This window comes from Gossypium hirsutum, chromosome D05 (assembly GCF_007990345.1).
Source record: "Gossypium hirsutum isolate 1008001.06 chromosome D05, Gossypium_hirsutum_v2.1, whole genome shotgun sequence".
NCBI classification, from domain to species: Eukaryota; Viridiplantae; Streptophyta; class Magnoliopsida; order Malvales; family Malvaceae; genus Gossypium; species Gossypium hirsutum.
The window spans coordinates 1953289-1976346 of record NC_053441.1 but is presented as its reverse complement, the minus strand read 5'-3'; the positions used below and the strand labels follow the sequence as shown (position 1 = coordinate 1976346).

Here is a 23058-nt window from a genome sequence, read left to right as displayed (position 1 = left end):
AATAATGATTTGAATGTTTCAAAATTCAATTTTAAACCGAAAAAATCGAAATTTAGGGGTAAAAAATGATCTTCTTCGACGAAAACCGCGGCAAACCGCCTTCGGCGGTTTGTCAGCGCGTAAATCTTGAAAAGTTATTCGAAATAAAAAAATCGTCTCAATTGGACAACCGAGCCAAAAGTTATGGCCTTTCAAAGTTTTCCAAGCTAAAAAACATAAACTGTTCATCCACATCAGTAAATCGCGCCCTCATAGGCGCGATTTGTGTCCACGTAAGCAAAGCGCGCTGACGTGGACGCGATGTTCTGACACGTCCCCTGACATCGCGCTAACGTGGACGTGATTTCGGGGAAAATGACCCATTCCGGTAAATAATAAAATACCGGACCCATTTCAGTAAATTTTTAAAAAAATAGAGCTTTTTTTTGGTAATTTGCCCCATTTCGAGGGTTAAGGATAACCATAACGAAGAAAAAAACGATTTTTTCTTCATTACCTTTTATTGGTAGAAGGCATATGGCCTGTTTGTTGTCTGCTACGCTCATGCAACGATTCGTGGGCCTTTTAAGCTTGGCTTTATTGGAACTAGGGTTGGGTCAATAGCCGTCGTTTTCTTTTTCTTTGGGTTAGGCTTAGCTTGTCCATCTTTTTGCTTTGGGTTGGGCCTTCTAAGTTTCCGCTTGAAAAAACAACTTCGTTAAAGTAACACGGTATATGGTTGTTAGAATCGAACTAAATTAATTAGTTGAATAAAAATTTATAATCCTACTGTTCAACTGATATTCTAAAACCGGAAGAAGATTGAACTAGCACAAAATCAATTCGATTGGATAAAAAATTTGTTAGAAAATCATTTGGATGGTTAGAAAATTGGTGGATCAATCGCGAATTTTAAACATGAATCATAAGATAAACATGGATAACATAAAAATAATAATTTTATTATTATAATTTATAAAATATTTTCATGTTTCTATTATTATTTACTTGTGTTTTTTTCCCTAATTTTCCAATTTTTCATGGTATCATTGCTTCATGTTCATGATAAAAAAACCAAATTAATAAATATGTACATATTTTAAAATATTTAAATTTAATAAGTAAAATTTTAAGAATTAGTATCCTCGGTGATTTCTTTTGCTTTCGGACTTGGGTTAGCTTCCCTTCCTTTGGATTGGGTCAGTTATTGGTTTCCACCTTGAATTGCTATACTAAGAGCCAGTTCTTCATTTATTTTAAATGAGAAGTACTTTTGAAAAGTTTGGTTTAAAATCACTCTTTTTCATAAATGAAAGTTTCTGCTTGAAAAAAAAACGTTAAAATGATACTTCACAGTCCCGATTAAAAGAAAGTTTAGTGAGTTAATTATTAGTAAATTTTTTATTTGAGTATCTAATTATAAATGATGAGTTAATTATTAGTATTTTTTCTTCTTTTATGATCATCTAATCATGTAAAGTTATAAAATGATTATCCAACTATTTAATTTTATTTTTTTAATCACTAATTGACTAACGATGGCAACTTTTAAAATTAACATAATAGTAACTTTAACCCTATACATTTATACATTGTGCTAATTTAGTTTTGTTTCTAAAAAATCTAACCCCAACATTTACACATCATGTAATTTGATCATTTTTGCAGTTTTGTTTTTATTTATAACCCTTTCACCTAATTATTTTTTGAAGGTACCTAAAAAGTTAAAAAATTTATCAACTAAATTTGATTGAAAATATATAAAAAATCAACACTCAATATCACAAAGAAAAGTAAAATTATAAAAAAATACCAAATTGCATTATGTGTAAATTTTGAGGGTTAAAGTTTTTTAGAATAAGAGTAAATTAACATAATTTATAAACAATAATATTAAAGTTGCTATTATACCAAATTTAAAAACTATCATTTGATGACAAAAAAAAAAGAAGATAAAATCTCTTTTATAATTTTTTTGTTATTAAATAAAAAAAACTAATAATTAATTGATCACTAGTAGAATTTACCCTAATTTTAAAGAGTAAATTTTGAACACAATGAAGTCACGTGCTAAGCCATGATATGCTTTTAATACTCCGCACTCTAGTAACCCTTTTAGCTTAGTTCTCTTCACCTATAAAAATTCAACAAGGATTTGAAGTTATTAAATTAAAAGTTAGATTGAATTTTTTTAAATAGATAAATTAATTTTTATACGTTAGGCTAAATAGTAAATATATTTTTTATTAAAAAATTTATTTATTTTTACTGTTAAAAATTAATTTTTGTCTGTCAATATAAGGTACACATAGTATTATTTTATTTTTTATGCTAATTTTTAACAGTAAAATTAGATGAAATTTTTAACAAAAATGATTAATTTGCTTTTAGATCTAACGCATAAGGATTAATTTACTTATATTTTGAATAATGAGAGTAAAATGTAATTTGACTATTACTATAAGGACTTCCACGTTACTTTTACCAAAAAGAAGAAAAATCCAGAGATGGATGCGTAACGGTCGGGTACAGCTTTCAGCTTTGTCACGAGACCCGGTCCCACCTGAATTCAAACAATAGAAAAAAAAACAAAATAATAATATTAGCGGGCTTTTAAATTTGAATCTAGTAACTCGTAACGGTTGAATCCCCCTCCTTTCATCTTCTTTACTCACCCCCTTCCCCTTCCCCTTTACCCTACCATCCCTCCCACCCTAGCTATGGCTTCACTTAACCCAGGAATCCTCCTAAAGCTTCTCCAATCCATGAATTCGCCGACGCGCGTCACCGGTGACCACCGCTCGGCTCTCCTCCAAGTAATTGGTATTGTCCCTGCTCTCGCTGGCTCCGACCTATGGCCCAACCATGGCTTCTACGTTCAACTCTCCGATTCCCTCAACTCCACCTACGTCTCTCTCTCTGAGCGCGACACGGATTTGATCCTCTCAAACCGGCTCCAGCTAGGTCAGTTCGTTTACGTTGACCGCTTCCATTTTGACTCTCCCGTGCCACGTGTCTCCGGCATCCGTCCCATTGCAGGTCGCCACCCTTTCGTTGGTTCTCCTGACCCTCTCATTGCCCGCATTTCGACTTCCAAAAGGGAATTCGTTATACAACCCGTTTCCGAATCCGAATACTCCGTGGATCCGATTGCGGTTTACTTGTCTAATAAGAAGTTGGATCAACAGCAGATTTCAACCGAGAATAAGGATACGAAAACTGAGAAGTCCAGAGCAAGGCAGCCTCTCGCTCCGAGAGATAATGTGAAAGTTAATGAAAATTTGGAACACGAATCCAAGGTTCCAGAAAAGCCTCCGCAAAGATTTTCGTCACCGGCCACCGCCAAACGTTCTGGTTCAGTTGTTAAGAAGATCAATGCGGCGGTTGTGGAAAGAGATCCATCTCCGGCGGGGAAGGGGAAGAGATCTGCATCTCCGGTACCGTCAAAATGCGTGGTACCGAGCTTGGTTGCAGCTAAGGAAGATAATAGGAAAGTGGCGAGAGAGCCAGCTATTATAGTACCGTCGAGGTATAGGCAACCTTCGCCTAACGGAAGGAAGCAAGCATCACCAGGTGCTCGTAGAGCATCGCTTTCTCCAGGGAGGAGGTTGTCTGGGGTATTGAAGGTCTCGCCGGCTGTTGGGGATTCGAAGAAGAAGATGGCAACGATTGTTGCTGGGATTTCGAAAGTGTCCGAAGCTCTGGTGGGGTCGGCAAAGAGTAGTAGGAAAGGCTGGGATGACCAGCTGGAGAAAGATTCAGGGGAACACAAGGAGAAAGCTTCTGTCAAGTCCAAGCCGGATCTGCAAGCAATCTTGCGGACTCAGGTAAATAATTTTACTTAATTTGCTAGCTTTGAGTAATAAATCACCAAATCCCAAAAAGAATAACAAATTTGGGGCTTATTTGAAGTTGATATGCAATTTAAGTTTGGGAGAATTTTGTTGTTCTCATTTCAACTGATAATATCCCACGGTGGGCTTTTAAGAATGCAGTTTTATATAATAGAATCTGAGTTATATGTGCAATTCTGAGTCTAGTTCATTTCTGGATTTTTGACATGATTATTTTCTTTTCAGGCGGCCATTTCAAGACGTTTAAGTGATGTACATAGTCAGAAATCCAATGATGAAAATTCTTCTAGCAATGAGAAAACGAAAGCTAGCTCACCTGAAGATGGTTCGGCCCCAGAGAAAGCAACATCTGCGAATGGGGCGGCAGGAGTCACCATTCATGAAAAGAAATGGACTGATGGCAGTGTTGCATGGGATACCATTTCTGCTGACCTTGCAAAGCTTGGAAAGGTATGGGGCAGTGTCGGAATTATCAAGAAGCTAATCAAGCTCCTCTTTTTAACTTTTTAAATAAATAAATTTATGTTTTGTGCTTTTCTGTTCTCTACCCGTTTATCATAGTGCTTTACAGCTTTTGTTTTATTAGAATTTCTTATTTAAGTTGCTGTGTTTTTTTAATTTATCTTCTAGTCTAAATTGACAAAGGTTTTGTGATGCTCTCATGATTTTAACTTCATTTATTTCGTTTTTAATGTTGGGTGGATAAGACCAATTCACTACCCAACGTCGCAGTGTATTGAACTTTCATTATAAACGTATAGCTAACATGCCATGATTGTGTACAAGAACTAGGATCACCATTTATGACTTATGAGTGCTTATCACCATCATTGAAACTAAAAAGTATAAAATGTCCAATTTTTATTGTAACTTGACTATTTTTGCCCTAAGGGTTAAATTTAAAATTTATGCAAGTGAGGTCCCTTGAGGATTGCAATGCTGACATTATGAACTTATGCCGTATGCATTTTATCATTGTGGAATGCTGATATGCTCAACAATCAACATTAGTGATAAACAAATCAAAACAATTATTCCAATGATTGACAGGGATCTTAACAGAAACTAAATATACTGTTATCTGATATATTGATTTGTAATGTAGCTGACATTGATTAACCTTGTCCTAATGCAGGAGGCTATGCAGAGGAGAATTCTTGCCTCCAAAGCTGCAGCAGAGGCATTGGAAGAGGCCATTGCTACAGAGTCAGTTGTCAGGAATTTAAGGTTAGGGTCCATGCTAACATGCATATGAACTAGTGCCTATTACGTTTTAAGTGTTGCAATGTTTTAGCATGTAAATGAATGATGTGACAAATATTTTGTTCTGCACCTAATTTTGTGCCCCCTTTATTTTTCCAGCATGTTTTCTGAACTCTCCTCTAAATCAAAGGCTGGGAATCCGTTGCCTACAATCGACAAATTTTTATCGATTTATAATGATGTTGTGAAGTATACTGGGATTGCTGATACTGTTGCAACTAGACACAATTCTAACACAGACAATGCCTCCAAATCTTCTTCTCTATGGGTTGAAGTTGCATTGGCTACTGATCTTGAGATAGTCTCCCTTCTAACCCCACAAAACAATGAATCTCCATCAGCTCTGCAGAAAAGTTTGTCCAAAACCCAACTCAAAACTAGTTCATTGCCACAGCTGGAACCTACTGCTACAATATGGACCAGTGGTCAAGGAATGAAAGAGACGGTGCAATTTGCAGTGAACTTGAAATCCGAGATGGAAATTTGGTTTCTTCGCTTCATCGAGGAATCATTGGATGCTGGTTTCCGGATGCTCGGTGAGTGTGCAGCATCTAGTGGTGGTAGTAAAGCATTACCATTGGACTGTGGCTCCATTGCAGGCGTTTTATCACAGTTAAAGCGGGTCAATGATTGGTTAGACCAGGCAGTTTCAAACGGGGATGAACCGTTGATAGACAAAGTTGAGAAGTTGAAGAGGAAAATCTATGGGTTTGTCATTCAACATGTTGGAAGCACTTTTGATAATTGCTCCAATATTTCTTCATCTTGATTTATTGGTCTTTTTTCGTTTTTCCTGTTTTTTTTTTAAAACTAGAATGTTCATTTGTTTGTACTAAGTTACTTCAGTTTCTGGATAAAGTTGATCCGCGTGGTAACTAATTCAGACATGTATTTTGGTACATCAAGATTCATATTGTAGCTGTTGTCTACATTTGTTCAGTTGGTTTTTTGTCTTTTTCTCACTTGAAGCTTCGGTGGTGAAAAAGGTCTTTTTCTTAACCTTGAATTTTAAGATATTTAGTTGATTTTTTAATCATAAAGGTTAACTCTATTACAAATTGGACTTACTTGATAATACAAGGGCTAAATTGATCCACTCAATAATAAAGGGACTAATTTGACCCAGTCTTTGTAATGCAGGGACCTCCTAGGTATTTTAACCTAAACTAATAACATAATAGATTTTCAAACCGGAGCGGGAAAAGAGATGAAAAAGTTTTTGGGCTAAGACCCGACCCAACCGCAATAGAATTATTTTGGCTGTCTATTCTCCAAGCTGTCCCTCCCTTCTCCTTTTCTGTTTCAATCCAATTTAATTTCTTCCTTTCTCTCATTTTCTTTGTCCTTTTAATCAACATTTCTTGATCAAAGATTAATTTTGAAGCTCAAACTTCGACGCGATAGGAGTCCGATCTCTTCTTTTTCTTTCTTTTAATGTGAATTTAAATTTATTCTTTTTAGGAATTACATAATTGATGCGAAGACAGAGAAAATAAATTGGCGGGAGTGGCAGATCTCGAGTATTCGGTTAGAAGCTAGGGGCAAATCAGTCACTGCATTGCCTCGGCGCCTCGTGTGGGACTCTGGGACTTCCTCCACCCTGACAATGCTCCTCCTCTCCACTACATCGACTCCGTGACAACCCATCCCTTACTTTCGACCCGACCCACTTCCTCCATGGACCAACACCATTCCTCAATCACCGCACCTTCTCCCCAGGAAGAGCCCGAGTACCTTGCCCGTTATTTCGTTATCAAGCACTCCTGGCGCGGTCGGTATAAGCGAATCCTTTGCATTTCTAACGTCGCGATCATCACACTTGATCCCTCGACTTTGTCCGTAACGAATTCATATGATTCCTCGAGGGATTTCGAAACCGCCATGCCAGTTATCTCGAGGGATGAGAATTCTACTGAGTTTAATATGAGCGTCAGGACCGATGGAAAAGGGAAATTTAAGGCGATAAAGTTTTCGTCGCGGTATCGCGCGAGTATTTTAACCGAATTGCACAGAATTAGTTGGAATCGGCTGGCACCAGTGGCGGAGTTTCCGGTGTTGCTTCTACGGGGACACCATGCCGAATGGATCCTCTTAGTAAGTTCTGCTGGATTTAGTATAGCGCTTTCATTTGTTTATTGACTTCATAAAGTTCTAAAATTTGAATTCTAATCAAATTAGTTACTAATTTGATGAATTTGGCTCTCCTCAGCTTTATTGTTAAAATGTAATTGCCGTTCTTTTAGCTTTTCTATTTCGGCATTGTAAAACTAGAAGAGAATCAATTTTCTCCAATAAAGGCAGAATGATGCAAAGATAAAAAGGAAGCTGATTAAACTTTAAAGAATTGAATAAGTTGAGATTTATTTAAATTAATTAGTTGCTTATTATAATTTTTAGTAATTAGTTGTTTAAGGTTTAGTCTAAAACTGCTTATGTCATTTAGTTTAGGGTAGCTTTAGAGTATTAGGAATTATTGGGACTTGAGTCATTGACATTTTGATAGTGGGAGAATGGAGATATTAAGATTCAAGGCTTGTATTAGAAAGAAAAAAAAGAAGAGAAAGAATCGAGACTTGACTATTGAATTTGAGATCCGAGATTTTGGTAATTGAGATGTGGTTGTTTCTGAGAATGTGCTTGAAATCAACTGGTTGTAGATCAAGTGTATTTCGAAATAGCAGAATGCACAGGTTGATTTGTAACCGTCTGGGTTCTCTAATTACCTCAAATTTATGTATTGAATTGCCTGTCCAAGATTTTAATACCTGATTGTCTGTTCAGAAATTGAAGGTCACATATGTTGGGGTTGAACTTATTGATTTAAAATCTGGATATCCTCGATGGTGCTTAGATTTTAGAGACATGTCTTCCCCCGCCATTGTTCTACTCGCAGATGCTTATGGGAAGAAAAGCATTGATCATGGTGGTTTCGTTCTTTGCCCTTTATATGGAAGGAAATCTAAAGCTTTTCAAGCAGCTTCAGGGACCACAAATTCTGCTATAATTTCAAGTCTGGTACTAATGATCTCTTTAATGTACTTTCATCAATTTCTTTTGCCTTGGTTGCATTTGAAACTTGAAAGAGTGAAGGGAGATGGATCTTGAATTAGTAAAGATGTAGGTTATAGAACTCAGCATGGCTTTCTTGATTACTTTCAGAGTCATGGATTTGGTAGTTAGAAGATATTGAGATAAATTATGTGATTAAATGTAACAAGAAAGAAAATTGATTTAATATGATTAATTAGTGAAAATTGAACTTTTATGACAAAAAGGGACTAAATTGAAAAGTTATGAAAGTTTATAAAAAAACATTTGATAATTTAAGAATGTAGTAGAGAATGTAACATCCCGGTGCTTTGACCTAATGTTCGGGTAGGGTATGGGGTGTTATAGTGAACAGAGCCTTACCAGTTTGGAAAATGTCTTACGGAAAAAAATTTGGTAAGACATTATACAGTAATAAGGGAGTAATTTTATGTTGATTGGAAATCCTTATACGTTGACCATCCTATTTTACATGATCAAACATCGGAAAAGGCTGAAAATATTTCCCGTAAAAGCTTTTACATTGAAACAAATAGAGCCTAAATATTGGATGTCAATTGTCAAATGCCTTAATGATTTAGGAATTTGAAATTCAGCTGCTTATACCTTCTCAAATACATTGGTGCATTGAGTTTAACTAGTTTTCAGGTAATTTTTACGTCTATCCCTCACTATTTATATAAGAAACCAAATCTGAACCCATTCTCCAAAATTCACGTTTCCATCCATAGCGCTTGTGTTTCCAATGTTTGTAGATTTCTCCCTGTCCAACAAAGTTGATCCATCTTGGATAGTATATGCTTATCCCTCTAGTTCATAGCTTAACATATATTTTTCATTGATAATTAATAATTAAACATAATTTTGCAGACTAAAACTGCTAAATCAATGGTTGGAGTGTCACTTTCTGTAGACAAGTCACAATCTCTCACTGCAACAGAGTATATAAAGCAAAGAGGTAATTTAATAAAAGAACTTCCTTTTTGTTTTCAGTCTTTAACTTCCTCTTTATCGTCATTTTGCTGCTTCTCTTTCTTGGATGTAATTATTTTGGTCTTTTGTTCATTAATATGCAAATATAAATAAATAAAATGCAGCCAAAGAGGCTGTTGGAGCAGCAGAAACCCCTTGCGGAGGTTGGTATGTGACAAGATTGCGTTCAGCTGCTCATGGAACTTTGAATGTTCCTGGATTGAGTTTCAGTGTTGGTCCAAAAGGAGGACTAGGAGAGCATGGGGATGCTGTCTCTCGTCAACTCATCCTCACAAAAGCCTCCCTTGTTGAAAGGCGGCCATATAATTATGAAGTAAGCTAACGACCTTCATCCACTAATAAAAATTTAGATTTGGCATATCACACTTATTGAGTAGCTGCTAAATATTTGGTGCATAACTTGCTTTAGGAGTTGAATTGTGTTTTTTGTGCAACACTTAATTGACTTCAGCCATTGCTCCAATTGGGCTTATAATTGAAAATTGCCCTTGAAATGGGGCTGCCTAAGAGGCATTGAGGCAAGTTTTAGATTGTGCAAGACCTAGGTGGGTAATGTTAAAGGCTTAATCATTTTTTAGGAATTTTCTGACAGAATTTATCAAATGCTGAGAATCTTCCTTAGATGTGTGCAGGCTGTTATTGTTCGTCCTTTATCGTCAGTGAGCTGTCTTGTTCGATTTGCAGAGGAGCCCCAGATGTTTGCAATTGAATTCAATGATGGGTGCCCTATCCATGTGAGAATAAGTTTTTCTTTTGAAAGCTTAATTGTCTACCGTATGCAATTAATATGTATTCTGGGACTTACAGGTCTATGCAAGCACCTCACGAGATAACTTACTTGCTGCAATTCGTGATGTCTTGCAAATAGAAGTAGGTACAGGGTTTCTTTTCTTTATGTATCATACTTGCTCTTCTTGTCTATGTATTATTGCTTGATAAATTAAATTGTTAATGTGGTTTGGTTGACCTTTGACTTATCCAGCGTCAGTGTGCCGTACCTGTTTTACCAAGGTTGACAATGCCTGGTCATCGCGTTGATCCACCTTGTGGGAGAGCTACTTTGCAATTCGGGCAACAATTCGCTCTTGCTGATATGGAAAGTGCATCCATGCATTTGAAACACTTGGCTGCTGCTGCCAAAGATGCTGTCGCTGAAGGTGGTTCCATTCCTGGTTCAAGAGCTAAGCTATGGCGAAGAATAAGGGAGTTTAATGCATGCATTCCATATAGTGGAGTGCCTCCTAATATTGAAGTACCTGAGGTGGCTATGATGGCCTTGATTACAATGCTTCCAGCAACACCAAATCTTCCTCTGGAGTCCTCTCCCTTGCCTCCTCCTTCACCTAAAGCAGCTGCAACAGTGGTGGGCTTTGTTGCATGTTTACGTAGATTGTTAGCTTCCAAAAGTGCTGCTTCTCATGTTATGTCTTTTCCTGCTGCCGTTGGAAGAATAATGGGCTTACTTAGAAATGGATCTCAGGGTATAGCTGCTGAAGCAGCAGGGCTTGTTGCAGCACTCATTGGAGGTGGTCCTAGGGATACAAATCTTCTAACAGATTCTAAAGGGGAGCAACATGCCACAATTATGCATACTAAGTCTGTACTGTTCTCTCAGTCTGGTTATGTTAGTATCCTTGTCAACAGATTGAAACCAATGTCTGTGTCGCCTTTACTGTCCATGACTATTGTTGAAGTTCTGGAGGCTATGATATGTGATCCACATGGTGAAACTACCCAGTACACAGTTTTTGTTGAGCTGTTGCGCCAAGTAGCTGGTTTGAAGCGCCGTTTATTTGCTATGTTTGGCCATCCTGCAGAAGGTGTCAGGGAAACAGTTGCCGTGATAATGCGTACTATTGCAGAAGAAGATGCAATTGCTGCTGAGTCAATGCGAGAGGCTGCTTTACGTGACGGTGCTCTATTGAGGCATTTATTACATGCATTTTTCCTTTTTGATGGTGAGCGTCGTGAGGTTAGTCGACAGCTTGTTGCCTTATGGGCAGATTCCTACCAACCAGCTCTAGAGTTATTGTCTAGAGTTTTGCCTCCAGGACTTGTTGCTTATTTGCACACACGTTCTGATGGAGTACTTGAAGATTCAATTCAAGAAGGAATATTGACCAGCAAAAGACAGAGTCGCTTACTTCAGCAGAGGAGGGGTCGTACAGGGCAGGGGATTACATCACAAGAGCAACCTTTCCCTTCTGTTAATAGTTTTGAAGCTGGTGATGCTGTGAGGCAGATGAATGCTGGTTACCAGAAATCTACCATAGACCCTAATGCCGGTCAAGTTTCAAACCAATCTTCTGCTGCTTACTCATTGGAAAGTTTGACAACTGATGCTTACTGCACAGGAATTTCTCAAAATGGCCATTTGGTTATGGCAGCTTCCACTGATGTCCCATCAGCAAATGTGCATGGAGCATCAGAAATAAATGCTTCAAATGCAGTTGATTCTGACAGCAATGTAGTTGGGTCACATAACACTGGTCTTCCAACACCTGCTCAGGTTGTTGTGGAGAACACACCTGTTGGTTCTGGTCGCCTACTTTGTAATTGGCCTGAATTCTGGCGGGCTTTTAGCCTTGATCATAACCGTGCAGATTTGATCTGGAATGAGCGTACTAGGCAAGAGCTGAGGGAGGCTTTGCAAGCTGAGGCTCACAAGTTGGATGTTGAGAAGGGGCGCACTGAAGATATTGTTCCTGGATGTGCTACAGTAGAGACTATGAGTGACCAAGATAGTATTCTGAGGATCTGTTGGAACTATTCTGAGTTCTCGATCAGTTATCCTAGTTTGTCCAAGGAGGTTTGTGTTGGTCAGTATTATCTCCGCTTGTTGCTTGAGAGTGGTAGTAGTGACAGGGCACAGGATTTTCCACTTCGTGATCCTGTTGCTTTCTTCAGAGCACTCTATCACCGGTTTTTATGTGATGCTGACATAGGCCTTACAGTAGGTGGTGCTGTACCGGATGAACTGGGTTCATCTGATGATTGGTGTGATGTGGGAAGGTTAGATGGTTTTGGAGGAGGTGGAGGCTCTTCAGTTAGGGAGCTTTGTGCAAGGGCTATGTCAATTGTGTATGAACACCATTGCAATACAATAGGCCCTTTTGAAGGGACTGCACATATTACAGTTCTCTTGGACAGAACAGATGATAGAACTTTGAGACACCGTCTACTTCTTCTTTTGAAGGTATCTTTACTAAAGTATTTAGGTTTGATACTGATACATATTTCAAACAGTAAGAGTTTCTATTTAAAATTGTGATAAGAGCCAAGAGATGGAGTGGGCTTGAACTTTGTCAAAAATTGATTTGGTTTTAACTCCTGATAAATTTCAAACTAATAGCAACTCTGTGTTTACATACGGGCAGGTTTTGATGAAGGTTTTACCTAATGTGGAATCTTGTGTTTTGGTGGGAGGGTGCGTACTAGCCGTTGATTTGCTAACAGTGGTTCATGAAGCTTCAGAGAGGACTGCCATCCCTTTGCAATCAAATTTGATAGCTGCTACTGCTTTTATGGAGCCACTAAAGGAATGGATGTATTCTGACAAAGATGAAGAGGTTGGACCTTTGGAGAAGGATGCTATCAGAAGGTTGTGGTCAAAGAATGCTATTGATTGGACAACAAGGTGCTGGGCTTCTGGGATGGTAGACTGGAAGAGGTTACGAGATATTCGTGAGCTTCGTTGGGCACTATCTGGTCGGGTTCCTGTCCTTACACCAACTCAGGTATTTTCTCTCAATGTCATGCTGATCTGCATTATATTACTTGCAGAACTGCTTTTGTATCATGCATAAACAGTGATAACTTTGGTCTATTAATGAGTCGAACTCTTCTTATCATTCCTTGTTAATACTTGAAAATCTGGATTTCTTCATAATTGTGATTACCTTTTGAGTTTTTTGTTCCCTTTTTTGGACATACTTTGCGCAATTTGGTATACTGAATCATGTTTGGGTTTCATCATCTCTAGTTTAAAGAACTTAGCGTCTGAAATTTTGTATTGGACTCATCTAAGGCATTGTTAAAGAGGCAATACTTGTCTGTTTCTTGCATTTCATTTCCCAAGTGATGTATCTTTGAGCACAGTTTAATGGTTTGGGAACATTGGAAAAGCATGATCAAACAAATTTTGTGGCACAAACAAACTGTTAAGCAGTATCATGCCACATCCGTTAAGCGTTGGTTTTCCTGTGGTCTTATAATCATAGACATCACTAAAGGTCCAACCTTACCTTTACCCTTTCTTGATGGCTTCTAATTGACAATCCTATTTGCAGGTAGGAGAGGCTGCACTTTCTGTGTTACATAGCATGGTTTCTGCACATTCAGACTTAGATGATGCTGGTGAAATGGTCACCCCTACTCCAAGGGTAAAAAGGATTCTGTCAAGTCCTCGTTGCATTCCACATATAGCCCAGGTGCCATTTTACTTGATAATTTAGTCGTGCCTTGCTGATATTGCAAATAGTTTCACAATGACATTTTAAGTTTTTTAGCAAAGATTTTTAGCAGTCGCTGTTGTTAATAAATAGTACTACAGTCTACCTCTGAAGTTTTTTACTTGTAAAGTTGTGTCTATTCTTTTTCCTTGAAAGGCTATGCTGTCTGGGGAGCCAAGTATTGTTGAGGCTGCTGCTGCGTTGCTGAAGGCTATTGTTACCAGAAATCCAAAGGCCATGATGCGTCTGTATAGCACAGGTGCATTTTATTTTGCCCTGGCATACGCTGGAGCCAACCTCTTTTCTATTGCACAACTCTTCTCAGTAACCCATTTACTTCAAGCTTTTCATGGTGGAGAAGAAGCTGCAGTTTCCTCTTCATTACCCCTTGCTAAACGTAGTGTATTAGGTGGACTTCTGCCTGAATCTCTACTGTACGTTTTAGAGCGTAGTGGCCCTCTTGCATTTGCTGCAGCAATGGTTTCCGACTCTGATACTCCTGAGATCATTTGGACACATAAAATGCGAGCAGAAAATCTGATTTGTCAGGTGACTCATTCTTTTAATTTGCTATAGTGATCTGCGAGAGCAGAAATAATTTTTCTAAAATTATATTAAGCGTACTCTGCACTTTCACATCCAGAAATTACGCTGATGGGTGGAGCTAGGAACTTTTTAGGTGCCCATATGAAATTTAAGAATATCAGCGTATAGATAGTGAAAAATTAGATAGCTTGATGCCTTATTTGATCAATTTTCACATCAATTGTTTATAATATTAAAGAAATAGCATTAGCAGGTTTATAATTTATTGAGAAATTTTCAATTAGGTGTCTGAAGAATATTATAATCTTAGAAACTGAAGTGTAACAACTGGATGAGATGATATATGATGATTTTTGTCTTTTTCCTGAATTCTTTCTGTGGCTGTCTTTATCTGTGTGTGTGTGTGTTTGAGAGAGAGAGAGAGACAGATATCCCTTTTTTCCCAAGGAGTTAATCCTTCTCCTTTGCAGCTTATGGTTTTCTGAACACACAAACCTTACTGTGTTCAGAAATATGTAAATAGATGAGTGGAAACTACTTAGTCAAACTATTGCTAGAAGATAATATCTCCTGAGGCCAATTAGTTAGGATAAAGTTGCACTTCTACTTACTACTACTAGTTGGGAAACCTGCATTTGATGCTTTTTTTATTTCTTTCCGAAGGTTTTGCAGCATCTTGGTGATTTCCCCCAGCAGCTGTCACAACACTGTCATTCTTTATATGATTATGCTCCTATGCCACCAGTTACTTATCCAGAGCTTAGAGATGAAATGTGGTGTCACCGTTATTATCTTCAAAATTTATGTGATGAGATCCGTTTTCCAAGTTGGCCAATTGTTGAGCATGTAGAGTTTCTACAGTCCTTGCTAGTAATGTGGCGAGAAGAGTTGACACGGAAACCAATGGATCTTTCTGAGGAAGAAGCTTGCAAAATCTTAGAGATTACCTTGGGCGATGTATCCAGTGATGTTGCTGATCAGAAGTATTCTCACAAGGTGACAGAAGAGATATCTACCATATCCAAACAAATTGAAAACCTTGATGAAGAGCTTAAGAGACAGTATAGGAAACTTGCAATGAAATACCATCCTGACAAAAACCCTGAAGGGAGGGAGAAATTTCTTGCTGTACAGAGGGCTTATGAACGAATTCAGGTAGATGTTTGGTCTTGAGCTCAGTGCGTACTAACTTGCATGAAATAAATTTGAATAATTTACCCTCAAACACTCTTTGATTTCCAAAATGAGTTACCATATCTTTTCTCTTTATATAGGCCACTATGCAAGGTTTGCAAGGTCCCCAGCCTTGGAGGTTGTTGCTTTTGTTGAAAGGACAATGCATCTTGTACAGACGATATGGAGATGTACTGGTACCATTTAAATATGCTGGTTATCCCATGTTGCTCAGTGCAGTAACTGTTGACAAAGAAGATAACAATTTTCTTTCCTCTGAGAGAGCACCTCTTCTTGTCACGGCATCAGAGCTTGTTTGGCTTACGTAGATCCTCTTCTTACAAATACATACTGATGTAACTTTGGTTTTAGTAGTTAAATTTGACTTAGAGATTTCATCCCTTTGCATGTTTTTTATTTTAATGTTAGGTGTGCATCTTCCTCATTGAATGGTGAAGAACTTGTTAGAGATGGTGGGATAAAACTTCTAGCGACACTTCTCTCTCGTTGCATGTGTGTAGTTCAACCGACTACTACTGCAAATGAACCATCTGCTATCATCGTTACCAATGTGATACGAACCTTTTCTGTTCTGAGTCAGTTTGAGACTGCTAGGGATGAGATGCTTGAGCTTTCTGGACTTGTTGAGGACATAGTGCACTGCACTGAACTTGAGCTTGTGCCTGCAGCTCTTGATGCTTCCCTCCAGACTATTGCTCATGTTTCTGTGTCCTCTGATTTGCAAGATGCCTTCATAAAGGATGGAGTGCTATGGTAAATTGGCTCATCTTTACTATCCAATCCTTTTTTGTATCATGAATTTCATGCATGTTTGGAACACTGTTAGTCAAATTTTCTGTGGCCATATTTTAGCGTGGCTAATATTTAATCTATTCTTAGTCTTTTATGTAGCTAACCTATTCAAAAAAATTTCTTTTCATCTGCTGTGAAACTCTGTTTAGGCGTTCCATTATATATATAGCTGCCTTTTTATTACTATTGTCTTTTGCTTGAAGTCAAGTACACTGAAAAGTTCAGGAACATTCTCTTCAATGTAAAATATTATAGGCCTTTTGTTCTTTCGTGGATGAACATTTAATATATGGGCTATGTATTCATCTTTTTGGTGCGATTAGTTTCCTTATGCATTTCTATTGTAATAAACTTATTAGAATTTTGCTTCTTTTTTCCTGCTTCATCCTCATTTTTTACATTTTCTACTGGCTATGGAAGAAAAGACATAGTGGAAGCTGAGTTTCAGATAACTGCTTTTACCTTTATCAGTTTGGCTTTATTGCTGTTGAAGCTGTTATTCTTTACAGTTCTACTTGTTTGTTAACAAGTTTCAGATTTGATATTAAATTGTTTGGAAATCATATATATTAAGTCTGTAAGTTTATAACTTGATTAATCTCTTTTTCTGTTAATGTGGTTTCTTAAGGTACCTTTTGCCATTGTTGCTTCAGTATGACTCAACTGCAGAGGATTCTGATACGTCAAAGTCGCATGGTGTTGGTGCTCGTGTTCAAATTGCAAAAAACATGCATGCTATACGCGCATCTCAGGCTTTATCTAGGCTTAGTGGGTTATGCAGTGACGAGAGCTCAACACCTTATAATGCACCTGTTGTCAATGCGCTCAGAGCTTTACTAACTCCAAAACTTGCCAGTATGTTGAGAGATCAAGTACCAAAAGACCTACTGTCCAAGTTGAACTCAAACTTGGAGTCACCAGAGGTAAACAATGTGCTTTTATGTTGTCTCATCTTAGTTACCTTGATATTCTTAGTCTCATAAATTCTTTATCATAGATCATCTGGAACTCTGCAACTCGAGCGGAACTGCTTAAATTTGTGGATCAGCAACGTGCTAGCCTGGGTCCAGACGGTTCATATGACCTGAAAGATTCTCATATCTTTGGCTATGAAGCGCTTTCAAAGGAACTTTTTGTTGGCAATGTTTATTTGAGGGTTTATAATAATCAACCTGACTTGGAGATCAGTGAACCAGAAGCATTCTGTGTGGCTTTGATTGGTTTTATAGCTTTTCTAGTTCACAATGTTCGGGAAACACTTAATATCAACATCTCATCCCCTAAGTCTGATGAACATCAGAGTGACACAACTGGTACATCAGTAAACGAGCAGCAAGTTCCTGATGACTCTATGGCCACATCTGATGTGAAAGATAAGGAAGAAAATCTGATGATTAAGAACCTTCAATTTGGACTTAAGTCACTTAAGGTAATTATTATCTTGTGTGTTCTAGGTTATAAAGAATTTAATGTTTCTGACAACTTTTTTCTTTCTCAGAACTTGCTGAGCACGCATTCAAATTTGGCTTCCATATTTTCTACTAAAGAGAAGCTATTGCCAATTTTTGAATGCTTTTCTGTGCCTGTTGCTCCAGAAAGCAACATTCCTCAGCTTTGCCTGAAGATTCTCTCTCTCTTGACTGCATATGCTTCTTCCTCAGAGGCCATGGTTGCAGACGGGTCTAATCTTCTTCTTTTGCTGCAAATGCTCCACTCTGCCCCGGCTTGCAGAGAAGGGGCACTTCATGTTCTCTATGCTTTGGCAAGCACGCCTGAACTTGCTTGGGCAGCTGCCAAGCATGGCGGTATTGTTTACATTCTTGCACTTCTCTTGCCTTTACAAGGTAATGATGTCTTCCCCACTTTTTCAATTCTTTTCTTTTAGAAGAACCATCTTAGTGATGTCAGAAATGGATATGTGCAGAAGAAATACCCTTGCAGCAAAGAGCGGCAGCAGCCTCTTTATTGGGTAAGCTTGTCGCGCAGCCAATGCATGGACCTAGAGTTGCCATAACATTAGCAAGGTTTTTTCCGGATGGCCTAGTATCAATCATAAGGGATGGCCCTGGTGAAGCTGTTGTGTCTGCCCTTGAGCAGAATACAGAAACACCAGAACTCGTATGGACACCAGCCATGGCAGCTTCTTTGTCTGCACAAATTGCTACTATGGTATCAAATCTATACCATGAACAAACAAAAGGCCGTGTCATTGACTGGGATGTACCTGAGCAACCTTCTTCGCAGCAGGAGATGAGAGATGAACCACAGGTATTATGTGACATATTCTTTATCTAATTTTCTATTTGTTATTTGCTGGTGAACTAATTTCACAATCAATGCAGGTTGGTGGGATCTATGTCAGGTTATTCCTTAAAGATCCCAAATTCCCTCTTAGAAATCCCAAGAGATTCCTGGAAGGGCTTCTGGACCAGTACTTGTCTTCTATTGCTGCCACTCATTATGAGTCACAATCTGTGGACTCTGGGCTTCCTTTGCTTCTTTCTGCTGCTTTGGTTTCATTATTGCGAGTGCACCCTGCACTTGCAGACCATGTTGGTTATCTTGGGTATGTGCCTAAACTTGTTGCTGCTGTGGCGTTTGAAGGAAAACGAGAAACTATGTCATTAGGTGAGATGAAAGATGGCAATAGTATGGAAGGCCTAGCATATGAACCTGATGAGCAACCTTCACAAACTCCACAAGAACTTGTGCGACTTAGTTGTTTGCGGGTTCTGCATCAGCTTGCTGCCAGTACAATATGTGCTGAAGCCATGGCTGCAACAAGTGTTGGAACACCTCAAGTACGTGTTCTAACAGCTGCCTATGTATTATGTTCTTTTTGTTTTTGTTGCCTCTATATTCCTTTTAGTTTCATGCATTCGTCATTGTAATTGGTTACATGGTGTTTCCTTGTTCTTTAATCTGCTTTGAAAATCTTTTTACGGGCAAGGAGGTTGGGTTGTTTAGCTTGTGTACTAATATTCTGTCTTTGAAATTTTCTATGCTCCTATTTACCCAATAAAATGTTTTTGCAGGTTGTTCCACTTCTAATGAAAGCTATAGGATGGCAAGGGGGAAGCATTCTAGCGCTGGAAACACTAAAACGTCTTGTTGGTGCTGGTAATCGAGCTAGGGATGCACTTGTTGCTCAAGGACTTAAGTAAGTAATGTGAATAAAAGCTAAAAGTAAACTCACAAAAACGCATAATCTTCTCTTCTTAGTAGAAGAAATTTCTAAGAATTCCACCATTCTTGATGACTTCTATTTTTGGTTCATATATTAATATGTACTGGATGATCGTAGATTTGCTTAGGTGTAGGAGGTTCATATCGTGTTATCATTCAAACTCTGTTCTGTTGTTTATGATGTTACAAATCTTAAATAATGCAGGGTTGGTCTGGTTGAAGTTCTTCTGGGACTTCTTGATTGGAGAGCTGGAGGAAGAAGTGGATTTTGCTCTCGGATGAAATGGAATGAATCGGAAGCATCTATTGGCAGGGTGCTTGCAATTGAGGTTAGACTACAGTCATTCTTGGCTAACTTTCACTTCACCTACGACCGATTCTAGCTTACCATCAATGCTATTGTTATGTTTTTAAATTTGTTGACACAGGTTTTGCATGCATTTGCAACTGAAGGGGCTCATTGGGTTAAAGTCCGTGAGATATTGAATTCGTCTAATGTAAGTCCTCAAACATGCTTTCTACAGAGAAAGAGTTTTATGAACCTCTAAAAATGGACACTTTATTGACAGTTTTGAGGCATTTCTCGTCTATTATTCGTTCACTCATAGTGTATGCATATCTCCTCTCTTAGCTGTTATTCATTATTCCATCCGTCCTGCAGGTTTGGAGTGCTTACAAAGATCAAAAACATGACCTTTTCCTTCCTTCAAATGCTCAATCTGCTGCAGCTGGAATTGCTGGTCTAATTGAGAATCCTTCATCTAGACTCACTTACGCCCTCACAGCCCCATCACAAACTTCACAGGCAAGATCACCGGCTTCAAAGGTTTCTGATTTAAACGGAAGTGAGGATCAGCTTTCATAGTTGAAGGCTTAACATGACACATTTGTATAGTTGATTGTACAGTTAAATTTCACCCCGCTCTCTCAACCAAAGTGGTGCTTGCAATTTTCGTTGTTAAAATTATAGATGATATATTTTGAGTAGAGGAAGCATTCATTTTTTCCCCTTATAAAGAAAATTTTCAGTTGTTTGTAAATTGACTATAAATGATTGAGGTGATTTACTTCTGTGTGTTCATCATAACTGCTGATTATTGCTCTGTTTTGGCTCATAAAATTAATCTAATACCTTGCTCAAGGGTCGAGTGATTGTTTTAAGTTGTTTTTAATGTTGTATTTTGTGGTTACCAACGTTAACTAACTGTCTTTTATAATTTAATGTATGTAGCATTTCATAATTTGAAAATATTCCCTCATGATTACCTATTTTTGGTTCTAAATCTAATAGAATGCACCTAACTTCTCTTGTAATGCAATGCGTAGCGTATCCGGCTAAAATAGGTTACGCAATGCTCTGCTGAAGCCTCCTTTTCTTACTTTTGTTATTTTATTTTATGAATTAGTATTTAAGGCACCGTACATTGACAATCGATGTAAAATAAATAACATTGAAGGACTTGAAAAGAAATAATATTACTTTTTTTTCTTTGGTTTTTAAATTTTAGGTTTAGGTTTAGGGGTTTTGGATTTAAAGTTTTGTATTTTTTATGGTTAATGATTATAATTAATATTTATTTTTTAACAAGATAAATTTATTGACATTTATTTTTAAATCTTTTAATGTTTTTGTATTATATAAATGATGATGTGTTATTTTTTTATTGACTGGTGGTGCATGAAACTTATATATCGATAGTACATCAAATGTTCTCTCTTATTTTTTAATAAATTATTAAAATTTAATTTTAAATTTTATTAGATATATAAACCACTTGAATTAAATTACGAGTTTTACTATTTTTTTAACCTATATTTAAAAGAGATGCCCGACCAAGTTGAACCACAGTCCGATTTCTTTTCCTTTCATTATCCAAGCTACGGTTGGCTGCAAACTCATTAATTGTTTAAGAATATTAAAACATTTTAAAATATTTGTGATGATTTTAGCATTTTTATATCAAATGATAATTTATAAATAGGATTTAAATGAGGAGAAGCATTCCATTTCTTTTTTTTTTGCATTTTAAAATATAGATTTTTTTTTTCTGTCGAGTTTATTTTTAACATTAATCTTATTTTAAAATATAGTTTTCAAGTCAATTAGTTAAACACTCATCACATCCTCAAATCTTGACATAATTTAAGTTTAAGGATTAAAATTGATCCTGTTGTTAAGTTAGTGAGAAAAAAAATACAAGTACCAAAGTGAATCTAATTGTCAAGTTTAGGAGTAAAAAATTATATTATCTCGATTATTTATTATACCGTTGATGAAAATTAAAAACTCCACAAATGGTATTGGGATCGACAAATATCTCTTAAGTATATATTTTAAGTATGATTATTTGATACACTACCTGTGAAGTTCATTAGACTATATAAGCGGATTGAGTGTGTGACATGTGTCATATTTATTTATATAATCAAAAATTTTAATTTTTTACTGCACTTTATAATATACTTGTCAAACTCTCAACTCATTTATAGAGTTTTTAAAAAAACTTCACAAATACCGATCGAATCTTAGCTCGATTGGCATCGGCATTGTTGCTGGTGCAAAAGAACGTGAGTTTTAGTACGCTGAAACATATTATTCTCCTAATTTTAAGGGTTGGAAAAGAGCTATGAGTAATTTTAGGTATTTGATAAAATAAAAAAAGCACATATGATGCTTCTCTCGGTTTAAATGTTAAATGGAATAAAAAGAGCACATATGATACTTTAAATAATAATTTTAAATTTATTCATTAATTATTGTTGACAACTACTTGGATTCCGTAATGTTACATTTTGTCAAGTTTTTAATTTTCCCACTAACAAGACTAAATTGAAAACTGGTTGATATAACGGTTCGAACAAAAGGTTAAACCGATTGATTTGAAAACTACTTGAAATTGGTAAAAATTGAAAATCAAGAAAAAAAAATCAACAGTTGAACAAGTTAAGTCAGTTTAATAATTTTTTTTTATGAATTTTTAATTTTTTGTTAATTATTGTTGGTCTTGCAATCGAATTAGTTGAATCAGGAACTGGTGGTTTGATTTGTTTAACAATCGATCTAGTTATTAAAACACTAAGGGGGTGTTTGGTTCGTAAAATGTAACATTACGACCCGTAATGTTACTTTTTAGAATGTGATTATGGTGTTTGGATTTCAACATTCCGACCATCCTGTAATATCACATTACGGTCATCCTGTAATATAAGGTGTAATTTCATTATGGCCCATTTTTTAAGTAATCTTAGATACGAGCGTAATATTAAAATTTTGACCAATTTGTATTTTGTTTTTATTATTCTAATCAATTTAGGCTTTTTTTCTTAAATAAAGTTTAAGACTAATTTAAAATATTTATTTTCTTAATAGTGAACTGGTAAATGTCATACCCTACAATTATAAATTTATAATCACTAGTACGATTCCCTTGCTTCACAGTACAAATTTGAAGATTAAAATATATTCTAATTCTATTTATAATTTCAGAAATTTAAACATTCTACCTTTTGGATTTAAAAATTTAAATTCAATTGTAACCACGGTTAAAATTCTTCTATTAAATTCACTAATGTGACATTTTAAAATTAAAAAAATTCACTTGGTAATCATGAAATAATAAAAATAACTTTGAAAATGTTTATATGATTTTTTTTCTCTTAAAAACATTCATTCGAACTCGTCATAATAAAATGATTTTTTTTGTTGAAATACTATTCTTAAGAAAAATTGATGTCAACAATTTTATTGAAAT

General features: G+C 36.7%; 2 protein-coding genes across 7 annotated transcripts; both read left to right on the top strand.

The window, feature by feature from the left end:
• Window positions 1–2566: 2566 nt before the first annotated feature.
• Window positions 2567–6035, top strand: LOC107907419 (uncharacterized). The gene is made up of 4 exons (XM_016834792.2): window positions 2567–3806; window positions 4059–4283; window positions 4969–5060; window positions 5196–6035. The coding sequence occupies exons 1-4, from the start codon at window positions 2700–2702 to the stop codon at window positions 5863–5865; spliced, it is 2094 nt and encodes a 697-aa protein (XP_016690281.2). The 5' UTR covers window positions 2567–2699; the 3' UTR covers window positions 5866–6035.
• A 371-nt stretch (window positions 6036–6406) lies between these two features.
• On the top strand, window positions 6407–20467 carry LOC107907420 (dnaJ homolog subfamily C GRV2). Of its 6 annotated transcripts, XM_041093072.1 has the most exons (23): window positions 6407–7190; window positions 7878–8111; window positions 9015–9102; window positions 9242–9450; window positions 9770–9871; window positions 9945–10007; window positions 10120–12333; window positions 12515–12874; window positions 13427–13567; window positions 13745–13847; window positions 13932–14137; window positions 14798–15289; window positions 15409–15632; window positions 15737–16081; window positions 16749–17043; window positions 17118–17549; window positions 17619–17964; window positions 18045–18388; window positions 18463–18921; window positions 19156–19280; window positions 19512–19635; window positions 19735–19803; window positions 19968–20467. In XM_041093072.1, the coding sequence occupies exons 1-23, from the start codon at window positions 6774–6776 to the stop codon at window positions 20169–20171; spliced, it is 7596 nt and encodes a 2531-aa protein (XP_040949006.1). In that variant the 5' UTR covers window positions 6407–6773; the 3' UTR covers window positions 20172–20467. The 6 variants fall into 6 exon arrangements, with proteins under 6 accessions (XP_040949006.1, XP_016690282.2, XP_040949007.1 ...); XM_016834793.2 differs by having other exon boundaries at window positions 13745–14137; XM_041093073.1 differs by lacking the exon at window positions 7878–8111 and having other exon boundaries at window positions 6408–7190; window positions 13745–14137.
• The last annotated feature ends 2591 nt before the right edge of the window (window positions 20468–23058 follow it).